This window comes from Globicephala melas, chromosome 3 (assembly GCF_963455315.2).
Source record: "Globicephala melas chromosome 3, mGloMel1.2, whole genome shotgun sequence".
Classification (NCBI taxonomy): Eukaryota; Metazoa; Chordata; class Mammalia; order Artiodactyla; family Delphinidae; genus Globicephala; species Globicephala melas.
Genome location: NC_083316.1, coordinates 170,539,531 through 170,554,674, shown reverse-complemented (window position 1 = coordinate 170,554,674; position 15,144 = coordinate 170,539,531). Strand labels below are relative to the sequence as shown.

General features: G+C 63.2%; 2 protein-coding genes across 5 annotated transcripts; both read left to right on the top strand.

Moving 5' to 3' along the window:
* Window positions 1-399: 399 nt before the first annotated feature.
* Window positions 400-5,251, top strand: CIRBP (cold inducible RNA binding protein). Of its 2 annotated transcripts, XR_009563588.1 has the most exons (8): window positions 400-547; window positions 1,600-1,708; window positions 1,793-1,899; window positions 1,993-2,131; window positions 2,212-2,293; window positions 2,410-2,480; window positions 4,802-4,934; window positions 5,094-5,251. XR_009563588.1 is itself a non-coding variant. In XM_030845788.3 (7 exons), the coding sequence occupies exons 2-7, from the start codon at window positions 1,606-1,608 to the stop codon at window positions 2,871-2,873; spliced, it is 519 nt and encodes a 172-aa protein (XP_030701648.1). In that variant the 5' UTR covers window positions 400-547; window positions 1,600-1,605; the 3' UTR covers window positions 2,874-3,629. The 2 variants fall into 2 exon arrangements, 1 of the variants encoding a protein (XP_030701648.1); XM_030845788.3 differs by lacking the exons at window positions 4,802-4,934; window positions 5,094-5,251 and adding an exon at window positions 2,857-3,629.
* A 935-nt stretch (window positions 5,252-6,186) lies between these two features.
* Window positions 6,187-8,871, top strand: FAM174C (family with sequence similarity 174 member C). 3 transcript variants are annotated; one of them, XR_011377311.1, is made up of 4 exons: window positions 6,187-6,477; window positions 7,360-7,530; window positions 7,611-7,727; window positions 8,496-8,871. XR_011377311.1 is itself a non-coding variant. In XM_030845791.2 (3 exons), coding segments are annotated over exons 1-3 (402 nt in total). In that variant the 5' UTR covers window positions 6,187-6,193; the 3' UTR covers window positions 8,497-8,871. The 3 variants fall into 3 exon arrangements, 1 of the variants encoding a protein (XP_030701651.1); XR_009563333.1 differs by having other exon boundaries at window positions 7,360-7,727; XM_030845791.2 differs by lacking the exon at window positions 7,360-7,530.
* The last annotated feature ends 6,273 nt before the right edge of the window (window positions 8,872-15,144 follow it).

Genomic DNA, 15,144 nt, shown 5'->3' with positions numbered 1-15,144 from the left:
TGTCCGAGAACTTGATCTCGGGTGGGTGTGGGGACCTGGGTGAGGTCGGTAAGTCGCCGACTGCGGGAGCACCGCAAAGGTCTGGGTTCCAGCGACTCCCAGAAGGTTCCCAGGAGGCTTGGGCCACTGGCAGAAGCCGCCCGAACCCCTTTGTTCTCCGCCACAGGCCGGGGGGGGGGAGGGGGGCGGGCGCGCAGAAGTGGGTCAGCTCCGCCCCGCCGAGCACTGGCCCCGCCTCCCGCGCGCGGGCGGGGAACTGCGGACCATGCGCGTCCCCGCCGTTCACTGTGCCCCGCTCCCGCTCGCGGGAGGGGGCGCGGCCGGTACAGGCCCGGCCCCCAGCTCATGAATATGAGGCACAGCCACGGCCTCCAGAGCTTCGGATTGGCCAGCGAGGGGCGGAGGGGCGGGCTCGGGGGCGGGGCCTAGCGAATAAGTACATAAGGCGGGCCCAGGGCGCCCCCCCAGTCACTTCGCGCGTTAGGAGGCTCGGGTCGTTTTGCTGTGTCGTCTTCCCGCCTGCGCCAGGGACCTGCCCGACTCAGTGGTGAGGGCCCTGGCGGCACCGGCTCCACGGGCCCGGGGCGGCGGGCGGCCTGCGGCCGGCCGGAGGAGGCGGGGCGGCGGCGGCACGCCCCTGGGCGGGGGCGGTGCCGGGGCGGGCCCGGGGTGTAGTCCGCCCCGCCGGCGGCGAGGGGCAGCGGAGACCGGGCCGAACCGCGGTCGGAGGGCATCCCCCGTGGGCCAGGGTATTCGCGAGCGGGACACCGCCGCAAAATGGCGGCCGCGAGCACGAAGCTGCGCCCTGCGAAATGGCGGGAGCGCCGAGTGCCCGGATGGAGTGGCGTGGGGCGCATGCGCGCGTGGGTGGGGCCAGGCTGGGGCTCCTCCCCGATTTCCCGTTGGAGTAGTGCGAGGGCGACACAACCCCGGTGCCACCCCCAACGCCCCAAGTTTGTGTCCCAGTTACGTGCTGCAGGGCGCCTTCTGGCCTGTATTTCGGAGCCATTCAGCGTAGGCTACCAGCCTGTAAAGGGTCGGTATAAGCACCGCCCCGCTTTGATATCCCGGCGCAGATTCCCCGCCCCGCCTGCACAGCGCCCTGCAGTGGACCAAGCACGTTGCCACTCCGCCCGCCCCGCGACGGTCGGGTTAGGAGTTAGCCCCCCCGCTGTTTGCAACGGGCAGAAAGCAAGGTGCACTCAGCCAGTGACGATGGTGGCCGATGCCTGCCTTCAGGGTGTACCCCTAAACGTCCCGTGAGGGCGTCCCCTGCCTGGAGTTTTGGGGCTCCACAGCCAGGCAGCACTGAGTACTGCAGAACCGCAGTGTGGCCCCAGCTTTCAGGGACTCCCCCCCGCCCCCAGTCTGGGGAGCGGAGTTGGCCCAAACACAGAAAAGCGGCCAGGGACCCAAAGTGATAAAGGAATTAAGGGTTTGTTTGAATTAAGTCCTGGGTGTGGGCTTGGGATGGTTAAAGGGCAGAAAAATAGTTTCCCCCCGAAACATACGTTATTTGTATAAAGTAAAGTGGGGGGGGGGCGTTGAGTCTCAAAGCTCCTGCAGGACCTCTGAGGCTTTTGATGATGTTTGTCACAGGCCGCCATGGCATCAGATGAAGGCAAGCTTTTCGTCGGAGGGCTGAGTTTTGACACCAACGAGCAGTCACTGGAGCAGGTCTTCTCAAAATATGGACAGATCTCAGAAGGTGAGGCTGGTGCCAGACTGGTGGCTGAGTGGGGTTGCTCACGGGGAGGGCTGGGTGCTGACCGCGGACCTCTCCCCTGCACAGTGGTGGTCGTGAAGGACAGGGAGACCCAGCGATCGAGGGGCTTTGGGTTTGTCACCTTTGAGAACATCGACGATGCCAAGGACGCCATGATGGCCATGAACGGGAAGGTGAGGGCCGGCTGCTCTGGGGTTCAGTGGGTCCGGGCTGTAGACCGAGGGCGGGAGGTGCAGAGGCTAACTGTGTCCACTTCTGGTCTCCAGTCTGTGGATGGGCGGCAGATCCGGGTCGACCAGGCTGGCAAATCGTCTGATAACCGATCCCGCGGGTACCGAGGTGGCTCTGTCGGGGGCCGGGGCTTCTTCCGCGGGGGCCGAGGTCGGGGCCGTGGGTTCTCCAGAGGTGAGTGCCACTTGCAGGGACAAGGTGGGGGCACTGCTGCAGAAGCTGACACTCACTTCTCCTTCCCGTCCCGTCTGTAGGAGGAGGGGACCGCGGCTACGGGGGGAGCCGGTTCGAGTCCAGGAGTGGGGGCTATGGAGGCTCCAGAGACTACTACAGCAGGTACGGGCGGTGGTCCTGCGCAGGGGGGCCTGGGAGGCTCTGTGGGGACGCTGGCACGGGGACTGGTGAGAGTCCCCCGAGGTGGCCCCCAGCGCTCACCTGTGTCCTTCCTGCAGCCGGAGTCAGAGTGGCAGCTGCGGTGACCGGAGCTCGGGCGGGTCCTACAGAGACAGCTACGACAGTTACGGTAAGCGGCGCTCCAAGGGCCTGTGGTGGGAGCTCAGTGAGCCTCGGTGCCCTCTGGGCAGTGCTCAGACCCGGTCACTATGTTTGCCCCGTAAGGGACGAGACTGTCCTCTTGGGTCTCGGTGCCAGCAGCCACTTCTGCCACAGAACGTAAAGGCAAAACCAGGCTGACCAAGGAGGAAAGGGAGAGCGAGGGCCCACCGAGCAGAGCAGGCCGCATCCGTGCATGTGGGCCGTGCCCGCCACCCTCGGCCATGGGGGGGGTTGGTCGCTCCCGAGCCCCCAGGGCTGAGCCCCCAGGTTTGGGCCGGGAGTGGAATGCTGCCTCTCGTCGCGTGCTTCAGCGCCTTTACACTGTGCCTGCTTCTTGTTCTCAGCTACACACAACGAGTAAAAATCCTTCCTGCTCGAGATCGTCCTTCCAATGGCCGTATATTTAAAGATTTTGGGAGCTCCGCTGAATCGTTAATGTGTAGTGATCACACCTCCTTGTACCCACTTTTGTAGTCTTATTGGTTCTGATCTTGTCAAACACAGCCTGACTGCTTCTGGCCCCCAGATGGCCTCGTTACTACACTTTGCATTTTAAGGAAGCGCTGTCCGTTTTTAAGAGTCTTAAAAACGTTTTGAAGAGCACTTCCAGTTTTACTTTCACCTTTTTACCGTGAGCCAAGAGTTCTTTTTTTAGGAAATCACCAGGGGTTGTGAGAGTTTTGTTTTTTTGTTTTCGGTTGTGTTGCTTTTTTTCTTTTTCTTTTCAGTGGGGTTGGCCCCATGAATTTGGGTGCCCCGAGTCACTTCTCTTTGAGATTGAACAGACTCTGAATCTGCTCTTTGTCGGAAGCTGAGCAAGTTGTAGCTTTTTTCCAACTCGGTGTCACGTTTCTGAGTGTAGCGTGGTAGAACCGTGCGGGTGGCAGCAGAGCACCCGGGCTGCCCTGGCCCGGCCCGGGCGCCCACCTGTCGTGTGGGACCCACAGTAGACTTGCAGACATCCCCGAGAGGTTCTTGAAAATGTGTATTTATATTGTCCTTTTTTGCCGGAAGACGTACGCATATCCCGTCAATGTTGTATCTGAAGTGGTGAAGGAATTCTTGTACGCAGTTTTCTTTGGCTTCACGAAGCCGATTAAAAGACCATCTGAATGAACCTCGCTCTGACCATCTCCCTTTGATTGCACCACACGCGCCCTGCAGGGGCTCGAGGCAGGCAGACCTGAGCGGAGAGGGCAGCTAGAGGACTAGGTCCGCAGTCCCGCCCGAGGCTGCCACAGCTAGAGGAGAAAGGCAGGGTCAGTGACGCTGGCTGGGCCCCTGTGACAGCCAACGACCACCGGCCCCAGTTAGACGAGCAGGTGGGTGACGGGAGCGGGCTCTCGGACCGCAGGGCAGCCCCGGAGCGCTTCTGGCCGTGGCAGCCAGAAGGCTCGATGGGGCGGGCAGCCTAGCAGGGACGGTGGACACGCGGGCGCCTGACGCTGACCCTGAACTCCTTAGTCTAGAAGCAGGCCAGAGAGCAGACACAGGCAGGGTCCCCGGGTGACCCCAGACTGACCGGCTCATTAGCTAGCTCTGCTGTTGCTTTACAAGTTCTGAGCGTTCTCTGCTAGCCTATGGAAGCTGCAGCCCCTCGGAGGACAGAAGTGTTGTGCGCCCAACAGAAAGCTCTGAGACGCAAGCTGCTCCCTGGGCTAGCTCATATGTGGAGATAGTCCTGTAATTCGAGGTAACTCCTTTTGCTCGTCCGCATCCCTTCTCTTGTTGAGAGCTCATTTGAAAGTAAAGTCGTGTACCCGGGGAATGTTCCTTTGACTTTTTTGCTTTTTCTTTTTCCTTTTTTAAAAAAAAAAAAAAAATCAAGCTAGAACTAAAGGCAGACCCCGGCCGTTTGCCCTTCCCCGCCTGCAGCCAGGCGAGCGGCCCGGGCAGTTGAGCAGGATTGGAGACCACCAAACGCCCCGCCTTTTGGAATTTTTTGTTCATCAATTGACTGTCTTTTGCAGACCTCTTTGAGTCACACTCCTAACTAGCTCTCTCTGATGTCTGTTGCTGCCATGAGTTTTTGCTCAGAGCCCGCGCCGATCTCTAAGCAGCTGCATCCCAAGTGGGTAGCTGGCTCTGCTTAAGAGCACAGAGTGGCCTGGCCCGTCTGAAAGGCGCAGGCCCGCCCTGGGCACGCTGGCCCGTGGCGGGGCCTCTTGGGTTGGCCCCGGTGACTAGCTGAGACCCTCCTAGGAGCTGTGGATGGTTTCGCGGGAGTCGGGGAGGGGCGGCTGTGAGCTCAGCCAGGGTGTCAGGGTTAACACTCCTTTGCTTTGGCAGGTTGAATGGAAGCCAGTGCGACCCGGAAGGGTGACCCGAGAGCAACAACGACCTGGGGTCACTGCCCCAGGAGGAACTTCACCCGGGAGCAAGAGCCAGCGGCACAGCTGCCTGCCCTTGCAGCCCATCACCTGTAAGTGCTTCTCGGCGGGGGAGACATGTGGCCCTGTGGCCCTGGCCCTTGTGGTGGGTTCTCCCCCGTCCTGGCTGTGTGACCTCTGTCGGGGGCAGCGTCTTCATCTCCTGCTGGAGCAGCCCTCGTGTCCCCCTCTCACCTCTCCCGTCTTTCCAGCAGGTGCTTCACTGGCGAGGTTGGGGTGCGGGGCTTCAAGGTGCTCCAGGAGGATGGGCGTGTGGTGCTGGCACGGCGGCCAGTCCTCACTCGCGATGTGACAAGACAAATGTGGAAGGTGCATTTGAATAAAGGGATGGTGTGTACACCCACAAATCTGAGTCTCGTGTGGGGTGCGTCGTGGAGGGCGGACACTGAGCTTCAGCCTGAGTCCTGGCTGGAGGGGCTGTGGCGGGGAGTCCGCTAGAGATAGCCTCCTCTTGGGGCCTTCGTTCTGGCCACGAGCTGGATCCAGACGCGGAAGGCCAGGCGGCAGTTCATTGCCCCCCACCGGGGCAGTTCTCTCGGGCAGAGGGAGCCGTGGAGGAGGTGGTCCCTTGGCGGCGCGTCCCCCGGAGCCAGGCAGAGGCCTTGTCAGAGTAACCCCGGGCACCTTCAGCTTGTCCGCCCCCGGAGCCGGCCTGCCTTCCCAGGCTGTTTGCCTCCAGGCCTGGTCTTGGGGTGCAGAACGTTGGGGCTGAGCCCCGGTTCTAGCTGCCTTGGGCTCTGGGCGAGTTACCTCAAGTCTCAGCAGGGTGAGGTCCGGGTCACCGGTACCCCCCCCTTCTCCCACGGGGTGTGTCTGGTCCCTCCTGGCCCCCGCCAAAGGCGGGATGCCCAGGCTCACAGCCGGGACAGGTCTCCCCTCCTGCAGGGCCAGGGACAGCGGGCCACCGTGCTGGTGTCACCGAAGCCCAGGGCGACTGGGGGCGGGGACGCGAGAGTTCCAGGGCCCAAGTGGGAGGGAGGCCCGCAGGGCACGGTCGCGCCTGTCCCCTCACCGTAGTCCCCCTGCGGGGCGGCCGCGGTGCTCACGCTCTGGGCCGGGGACACAGAACTGCGGCTCCGAGCCTTCGGGGGCGGGGTGCTCGCGGAGCCAGCGGGGCGCGGGGTACTTCCCCGCTTCGGGTGAAGCGAGGTGAGAGGCCGGGGGCGGTGGCGGCCCGGGCCTTTCCGGGAGCCAGGCCCCGCCCCCGCGAGCCATTGGCTGGCCCCGCCCCCGCGCCAGTGAGTGACTGCTCCTCGCGGGGGCGGGGCGCGGCTACCGCTTCCGCCGGGCTATGGGGCTGCGTGTGCTGCCGCCGCGGCTCCTGCTGCTGTCGGCGCTGCTGCTGCCGGTGCAGCTGTTCGGAGCCGCGGACCCCACGCCCCCGTCACTGCGCCGCACGCAGGCCACGCTCTTGCCGCATCCCGCCGTGACGAACGGGAGCCAGCCGGGCGCGCCGCACAACAGCACACGCCCTTGGCCGCTGGGCTCGCCGGACTCGCCGCTTCTGCGTTCCCTCTACGTGGTTACGGGCCTCATCGTCCTAGCCGTGCTCTACTTCCTCATCCGGGCATTCAGGTGCGTCAGGCGCACGCCGCCGCCGCTGCCCTGGCGCGGCCAATGGGCGCGCGTCTCGCGCCCCAAGTGCTGCGGCGCGAAAGCCCCGCCTCTCCGGCGCGGTTCGCCATCGTCACGTGGGTGGGGACGTGGGTGGTGAGTGGGTGGGGACGTGGGTGGGGACGTGGGTGGTGAGTGGGTGGGGTCATGCAATCACGTGACGAGCCGCTCCTTCGGGATGTTGGGGTTGGTTTTCTAGACGCAGCCACCGAGACTAGAGGTTGCGGGATGATGAGGGCACCGGGAATTCCCGGGATCCTCTGCGGCTCCCCCAGCCCGGTGACGACGAGCGCAGCGCCCACTAACCCAACTTGCATCTGCCACGCGGGCCTGGCCGCATCCTTTCCTGTAGTTAACGCCCACAGCCTGACCAGGGCCCGGCGGGAGCCTGCCCCCGCACCTTGCTCCTCCTGTTTCTTCAGCCCAGAGCTGGCTGTGATCGTCGGTGTTTAGGTTCTGCCCACGCTCTCCCCAAGAGTTGAGGACCCCTTTGCCTTCCCCGCGGCATACGCCCTGCCTCCTGCAGGCCCGTGACCCCCTCCTCAGGCCCGTCCTCCCCGTTTGGCTTCCTCTCTGGGGCTGATCTCCAGAGGGCCTTTGTCACGCAGAGCTGATCATATCCAGATGCTCTGAAGGGGCCTTTTCTGTTTTGCATTGACACTGCTGTGGGTATACAATGTTCGTCTCTCATCTGAATACGTGCCACATCCACCACAGAGGGTCCCGTGCTTTCCCTGGTGGTGGTCAGGAGCCGGGCCTTCTGCCCGCGACAGCCTTCTACTTGATATCTTTGGCAAACTCTCTCTAAGGCTCAGTCGTCTCATTAGTAAAATGGAATTACAGCGCCCCCCTCCCAGGGGTCCTCGCCCAAGGGCCTACGCCCTGGGGGCCTGCCAAGGGAGATGTGCACAGCAACTCATAACGATTGTGACCATTATGAGAAGAAACGCAGTTGGAACCGGAAAGTTCACAGCAAGACTCTGGGAGTCGAGCAGACGAGCATTATCGGAGAAGGTGGGAAGCAGGGCAGGGTGTCAGCAGCTCCAGCGAAGGGCCATGAGAGGGCCGCTGAGCGAGCCTGGGTCTGCTTCCAGATTGAAAAAGCCGCAGCAGAGGAGGTACGGGCTCCTGGCCAACACCGAGGACCCCACCGAGATGGCATCGCTGGACAGCGACGAGGAGACGGTCTTTGAAACAAGGAACCTGAGATGGTAAGGCAGCCCTCCACACACCTTCAGGGGCTCCTTGGGTTGGGGGGTGAGGTCAGCAGGCCAGCGAGTTAGGAAGACTGTCGGCCGGTGAGGTCCTCAGTGCGGTCAGCACACAACAGTGGCCGGGCCTGGCTTTGCCGTCGCAGGCTGTGTGGCCTCGTCCCAGGGACGTCCATCTCCCAGCCTCAGTTTCCCATTTCTTTAAGATGGGAACGGGCTGCAGTGCTTGAGTCAGTGGGCACTTGCTCTGGGCCTGACCCCGAAGGCCAAAATCAGTGTCAGAGGTGGAGAATGAACTGCGAGGTGCTACCAAAGCCGGGGGGCGGGTCAGAGACGGCCTCTCCACGGCCCCAGCCAGGGGTAGAGCATCCCAGGCAGAGGCAATGGCAGAGACAAAGAAAGAGGGTTGACAACGGAGGTGACCCAGTGGCCACTGGCCTCAGGGCCACTGACAGGGCCTGAGCGGGGAGGGATGGCCTGTTTAACCCCAGCTTATCGGGGGCTCAGGCACTGAAGCTGAGAGACCACAGGACGATTCTGACTTTCCAAGCCCCCCGAGGGAGGTGCGGGTATGGCCTGGGAATCCCTCTGGTCCCGGCATCTCCTGGTTGGGGCACCCCTTTCCCCCAGGTAGGGAGTTGGCAGGGCCTGCAGGCTGGGGGTGGGGGCTGGGCATGTTAGAGGCACAGGCACAGTGGGGCGGGGGCGGGGCGGGGACGGGGCGGGCTCCCCACCCAACACTTCTCACCTCCTACCTCTCGTTTCCAGATGTACAGGTCGGGAAGGCAGCATTTCCAGCGGCCTTGTGGGAAGGACAAGAGACAGGGCCCCTCCCAGTGCTTAGAATGCCCTGCTGATTCTCCTGCCGCCAAAGAGCTTGTGTGGGGCCTGCCCGGCCTGCCAGGAGCCGCCCCAGCCCTGCCCCTGGACAAGACCGCCCAGGATACCGGCTGGAAGCCAGAGGGTCCCCGGCAGCAGCACGCAGAACTCTGAGGTCCCCGGCCACATTGTGACTTGTGCCGATCACCCTTCCTGGTGGGGATGTGGCAGCCCCAAGCTGAGGCCTGGTAGGCGGGTGGGCTGGGGGGCCTGTCTGGGAGCACCATATCCCTGGGCTGAGGACAATAAAGGCAGCCAGTGGTTCTGTAGCTGGTACCCAGCTCCACAGTGGGCCAGACCCAGCGCTCTGGCTCACAGGTGGGGGGTGGGCAGCAGACCTGGGCTCCATGTGGGCCTTAGTTCTCCCACCTGTGACCATTTGGTCCCATCCTCAGGTGTCCAGAGGGTCCCGTGAAGAATCCCACAAAGGAGACAAAGAGATGGGGGAGAACTACTCCCACCTGCCTGGAAAAAGACCCTGCCAGTCATTGTTTTTGAGCCTAGGGAGAACTCCTATTCATCCAGCAAAGCTCCTGCTCAGGGCTCCCCTATCCATAATGCCTTCAGCCTGGGGCCCCTAAGGGCCATGCTCTCTGCCTCACCACACTCACACCACTATTTTGGAGGTGTTTCCTAAGGAACCCCAGGCTGTAGTGTACGGGTCTGGAGCTTTGTGCAGCCCGAGGCTCCCTGTGCCCACCCTGCCTCTCCCCCATCAGCCTCTTGTGGAATCACTGATGAACCTGGTCCGCCATCCCAGGAAGCCTATTCTGGCACTCAGGCCTCCGTTCTGGCCATCTGAGATCCATCGTGGGTACCTGAGTCCCACTGGGGCACCTGACCCTCATCCCAGGCACCCCAGTCCCATGGGGGGTACCTCGGCCCCCATCCTGATCACCTCAGCCCCATCCCCGGAACTTGAACCCCTTTCAGGCACCATAATCCCCTTGGGGCAATCGACCCCCACCCTGGGCACCTAACCCTTTTCCCACCTGAGCCCCATTCTGGGCACCCGAGCCCCCCTGGGGTACCTGACTGCCCATCCTGGCCACCTGCGATCCATCCTGTGTACCTGAATCCCACTGGGGCAACTGACCCCCATCCTGGGCACCTGACCTCCTTTCCCACCTGAGCCCCATCCCGGGCACCTGCACCCCATTGGGGTGCCTCAATCCCCATCCTGGCCATCTGAGATCCATACTGGGCACCTGAGTCCCATCGGGGTACCTCAGTCCCCATCCCTGGTGAGGGGCTTGATGAGTTCCTCTGTGGGCCTTGTTTCTAGGCGGAGTCCAGCTCTGGCCTGTTCCCCGCCCCCCCCCCCCGCCCGCACCCTGTCATTGTGGTCCTGGAGAGTGGGAGAGGTGGGGCTGGCCTGTGGCTGCCCACAGCCTGAGGTCTCCCCGGGCCGCTGGCCGGAGGCACCGAGGCCGTGTCGTTAGCAGAAGCTGTCATTAGGAGGAGCTGCCACCAGGTGGCAGCCTTGTGCTGCCCGGCCTCTACCATGCTGCCCTGTCGTCTTGGGGTGGCCTGAGGCAAACCGTTGTACAGGTGGGGAAGTACTTCGAAGTCGGGAGCCCTGTTTCGCACGCCTTCTCGACCCCACCTTGTTGCCATGGCCACCATGGGATGGTCCCAGCCTGCTGCCCACTCAAGACCCATCAGCCCCTGTGGCCCGTCTACCTTGCAGTCCTGCTGATCTTCCTGGCCCGGCCTGAGCCCGGGTTCCTGCGGAAGAGCTGTCATGGTCAGCTGGCCACCCCTCTCTCCAGCCGGGGTCCTCTGCCTTGGCCCCCAGTTGGCTTCCTTGGGCATCTCTGTTGGCAGCCCCCGACCCTGCTCCAAGTCTGCTCACACTTCCTCTCCCCGCTCTGGTGCCCAGCTGCCGCCTCCAGGAAGTCCTCACTGCCCCTGCCACCCCCATTCTTTGGGAGGGTCCTGTACGGAGTGGCGAGCCGGTCCCCAGAAGCCAGGGAGAGTTGAGGAAGTGAGGCCATAGTCCCTGGGAGGCCCTGAGATGTCATGCCCCCTGACCCCCGGGCTCTGGCCGCCCTTTCTCCCCACCTGTTCCCCCTGTGGGTCTCTCTCTATGCATCTCTGTCTTTTTGTCTCTGCGTCTCTGTCTTTGAACCTCTGCTCGTCTCCCTGTTGGTGTCTCTCTCCATCTGCACCGCCTCTCACTCAGCCTCCCTGGGTTTCCGTCTGTCCCTCTCTGTCACTCTGTCTCTCTCCGTGTCTGACCCGCTGGGACACAATTTTTTTTTTTTTTGGGACACGCTTTTAACAGGCGCTCAGACACCGTCCGCGGCCCGCCCCCAGCCCCCCACCCCGTGATCTGCGCCCCTTTCCCACAGCTCTGAGCGATTTCTCGAGCTTCAAAAGGCACATTAATTACTATAATGAGGTCAGGAGAGACCCGGCGCTCTGCCATCCGGAGGCGGGAACACACCGCGTGCCCCCGCAGCCCCGCGCCTCCTGCCCGCCCCCTTCGGGTGGGGGGGGAGCCCCGCCCGCTTCCCGGCCCCTGCGCCTGTCAGCGCCGTCCGCGCGCGCACCGCGCCCCCGGCGTTAGTGCCGAGTAATTGGCAGCCCCCGCCAAGGTTAATGCACTATTAGCGGGAAGTTCTCGGCGGCTAAGAGCCGGGAGAGGGGCCTGTCAGCGCGAGATGAAAGGCCCCCGGGCCCGGATGGTTGGAGGGCCGCGTGTGCGTGTGCATGCCGGCTCGGGAGGCCTTCCAGCACCTTCTCCGCACTCACACACGGGCACAGGCATGACACGGCTGCGAGGACAGGCGACACGGCCGCCAGGCGTGCGGGACGGACACAGGGCACAAGTCCACACGCGCGCACACACGGGTGTCGCCCGCAGCGGGTCCCAAGCCCGCACCGGGTGAGGGCGCTCGGACCAACAGCCCGGCGCCCTCGAGGCCCCTCCCACCACCTCCATCCCCCAGCCCCCACCCTGGGAGTGCCCACTGGACACGCAACAAAGCAGCCCCCTCGGCCCGGGGGCCACGTTGGGGTCTCTGGCTCCCGGGAGGGTCGCTGTGCGGCTAGACGGCCTCGCCCCCAACCTCGGTTCTCCGTCTGGGGACTGGGGCCGGGAGGGGGCGGGGAAGCTGGTCAAGGCCAGGCGTCTTCCCTGTAGGTGGGAGCCCCTCTGCTGGTTCTGACGTGCTCTCCCTCGGACGTGGCCCCCGCTCCCCTGGGGTCAGCAGGCGAGGGAGTTGTGCCCTCCCTGGGGTTCCCAGGACCCCTCCCCTGATCCCCCATCCTACCCGGGGGCTCAGCCCCGCCCACGTCTCCTCTCTGCGCTGTCTGAGCCGCCACCTCCCTTCTCCACGCAGGCCTTGATGTCCTGGTCCCGGACAAGAGTGGCGGTCCAGGTGCCCACTCGGGCACGGCTCCACCCAGAGCTGTGCCACAAGTATGGTGACCATGACTAGCTATTTATATCCACGTTAATTAAACGTAGGTGAAGTCTAAAGTCCTGTTCCTCAATCGCACTGACCACATTTCATGTGCCCAGTAGCCATGTGGAGCTGCTGGTGGTGCCTGTGTTGGACTTGTCCATCCTTGTGGGAAGTTCTTTTGGACAGCGGTGGTCTAGCCCCCAGACTGTCAGGTGACCACTGGGAGGAGGGGGTCTGTGTCCAGGGCCCTGGGACTGGGAGGGGGAGGAGGGTGGAGAGGAGGGAGGGGAGGGGGGAGGAGGGGGGGAATAGCTGGGATGACGCCTGCTTGGTCCGGCGCTGGCCTGGCTGTGGAGCTTGCAGGAATCTGAGGTCCGGGCTGAGGTTTCAAGGGCCTGACTGGACACTGGACACGAGGGTGGGAATTTTAATTTACCAGCAAGAGAAAGGGACAGGTTAGTTTGTTTATGCTCAGTCACAGCCTGGAGAACTCTCCTTGAGACCCGCTCTGAACTGGTTCAGTGAAGCCCCAGACCCGCCAAGGCCCCCCGCCCTCCCCTGCGACCCCATCCCGCCTCTTGGAAAGCGCTCGAGCCGGAGTGGGCGGAGGACTGGGTCCAATATTTTCTGTAATGAGAAATTTTTGCCCGCATATTTTTAGCTTTCTCCAAAGCGCTGTGGCCTTTGAAGGTTGAGGGGGCAGTGGTCGCTGATGCCAAGCCCTGGGAATTCACCCTATGGGCTGGGACGACAGGTAATGGGTGGTGGGCACTGGACCAGGGGTCAGTGGGCAGAGGGTGATGGGTATTGTGTGATGTGTTGGAGCTTGTGGGCGGTGGGTGACCAGTGGTGGGTCAGGAGCCAGTGGGGGTGGGCAGGGGACAGTGGGTAGGGGTGATCAGTCAGGGTTGGTGGGCGGTGGGCAGTGGGTGCTGGAGCAGGGGTGCTGGGCACAGACTAGGGGCAGGTCTGGGCCTGGCTCGGACAAAACCCTCCCTGAGTCTGAGGTGGACCTTTGAGCCCAGGAGTGCAGACTGCAGTGGACGGGGACAGACCCCATCAAAAACCCTGCCCTGGGTCTGGGCCTGGGGCTGACAGTCGACTCTGAGTGACCCCTGACCCTGATTGGGCCTTGAACCTAAGACTGACCCCGGTCCCCAAAGTGAGCCTGACCACTGACCCTTGATTCCAGCAGAAGCTCACTCCAGAATGACCCCTGACCTTAGCTGACGCCCCCTGCCGGCAGAGCCTAGAGGCTGGGATGGCCACCCACTCTGGGAGGCGACAGAGCCTCTTGGGGGCCCACAGCGGGACCCATCGGGCAGGAGTCCGCGAGGGCAGCTGGGCAGCTGTTCCCGCGCCCCCGTCCCCGCCTTGCCCGGGGCCGGACCGTGGAGCAGCTCTGCCCTCCCCTCCCCTCCTCGAGGGCCCCTCCTCCGGGAGCAGGGCGGGCGCAGGGAGGTTGAATGGGGGACGTGCGCCTTTGTTCCTGTCCCTGCTCGGGCTCTGACCTTGAGAGAGAGACAAGAACAGAAGGAAAACGGAGCTTCTGCTCAAATCCGCTCGGCGGTGGCAGCGGCTCTCGCCTCGGTGGCCCCTGCATGCAAATGAGCCGACCCATCCGGGCCTTTGCTGGATGTCCCCTCACCTGCTGTGCCCTTCTGTCTCCCACACCCCTGCAACCCTGCGGGTCCAAGTCCTGCTGGGTGTGACAGGAGAGACCCTCACCCATCCATGAGGTCCCATGCCATGGAGGGTGCTCTCGTCCCAGGGCAGAGAGAGCTTCTGGGTGGACCCCTTTGCCGGCCAGGCCTGGCACCCCTGGGCTCGCAGCCCCTCTTCCTGGGCTCAGGCCCCATGCCTTCCAGAGTGGTCCCATCACTTCCCAAAGAGCCAGACCAGCCATCCCGGGCCGAGCCTGGCCTGTGTGGCTGGAGCCCCAGGCCCTCACTCCAGCGGTGTCCACATGGTCTGTTTGGGGCCTTGCCACGTGACCCTGGGCCAGTTCTGGTCCTCCCTCGGCCTCCCGGGCCTGCCCCACCCACCACCTGGGGGCAGGTTCCCACCCTCCTCTGTAGAGCCACCTCAGCCAGCCCTGGGACTTCAGACTTGGGCACGTGCAGTCAATGCACAAGACCCAGAAGCCAGAACACCCCAAACAGATGGGCAGAGCTCTCTGGAGGGCAGAGAACAGAGAACCTTGGGGGTGGGGGTTGGGGGGGGGTGACTGAAATACAGGGAGGACGATGGGCCTTGAAGGAGGAACCAGAATTTTACAGGAAGAGCAGGGAAGGCCTCCCAGGCACGGTGCAGCCCAAGCAAAGAGGGGTGAGTGCCGGTAGGAGAGCGGGAAGCTCAGGGCACGTGTGGAACGTGGCCACAGCATATGGAAAATCTGTAGCTGGGGCGGGTGCATTTGCCATCCCCGCCTGGCTGGGGCAAAACTTAGTTTGCCGGTCTCTGGCCTCTCAAGGTTCTTGCGAGGAGTTTGGATAATCCCTCACATGGGGACCTTCCAGCTCTTGGCTCCCAGACCCTGCGCCAGGCCTGGGAGAGTGAAACAAAGCCAGAGAAGTGGAATCTGGCTGGGCACCTCTGGCACTTTCCTGCCAGCACTTGGTGACAGCACACCTCCACAAACTCAGAGTCTGGTGAGGGAGACTATGGCATGAATGAGGACAGAATTGAAGGACAGTCTCCCAGTTCCACAGTCAGCAATTTGCCCCTTTCCTCCGGGAGTGGTCACTGAGTGCCCCGAACCCATCAGGCACTCTAGCCCTTTGCTGAAGCTGCACCCTCCGCCTGACGCCTTTCCTATCTTCCACCCTGGTCAGACACCCGTGCTCCCACCTGCTGTTGGCCTGGACCCAACTCTGGGCTGCGGGGAGTATTGGGCACCTACTATGCCTGGCACCCTTAGGGGCTGAGGTCAGGATTCCTATTTTGTTTCCTAGATGAACAAACAGAGACTCAAGGAGGAGAAGTGACTGCCCTGCGGTCCCCCTGGGTGGCAGCAGTGGACACTGGCTTTGGACTTTGGTCAGCCTGACTGTAAAACTCTTCGCCAGGCTGGGCGGGGTGGTACGGCATTGGCTGGGCCTGGTTTAGGATTTTGGGGTCTGGGT

Bases quoted from the DNA above. Each gene is read 5' to 3' on its own strand.
- CIRBP (XM_030845788.3), top strand. From the start codon at position 1,606: ATGGCATCAGATGAAGGCAAGCTTTTCGTCGGAGGGCTGAGTTTTGAC. The intron at 2,132-2,211 runs GTGAGTGCCACT...TCCCGTCTGTAG, and splicing joins GGGCCGTGGGTTCTCCAGAG to GAGGAGGGGACCGCGGCTAC. The intron at 2,294-2,409 runs GTACGGGCGGTG...TCCTTCCTGCAG, and splicing joins TCCAGAGACTACTACAGCAG to CCGGAGTCAGAGTGGCAGCT.
- FAM174C (XM_030845791.2), top strand. From the start codon at position 6,194: ATGGGGCTGCGTGTGCTGCCGCCGCGGCTCCTGCTGCTGTCGGCGCTG. The intron at 6,478-7,610 runs GTGCGTCAGGCG...GTCTGCTTCCAG, and splicing joins TTCCTCATCCGGGCATTCAG to ATTGAAAAAGCCGCAGCAGA.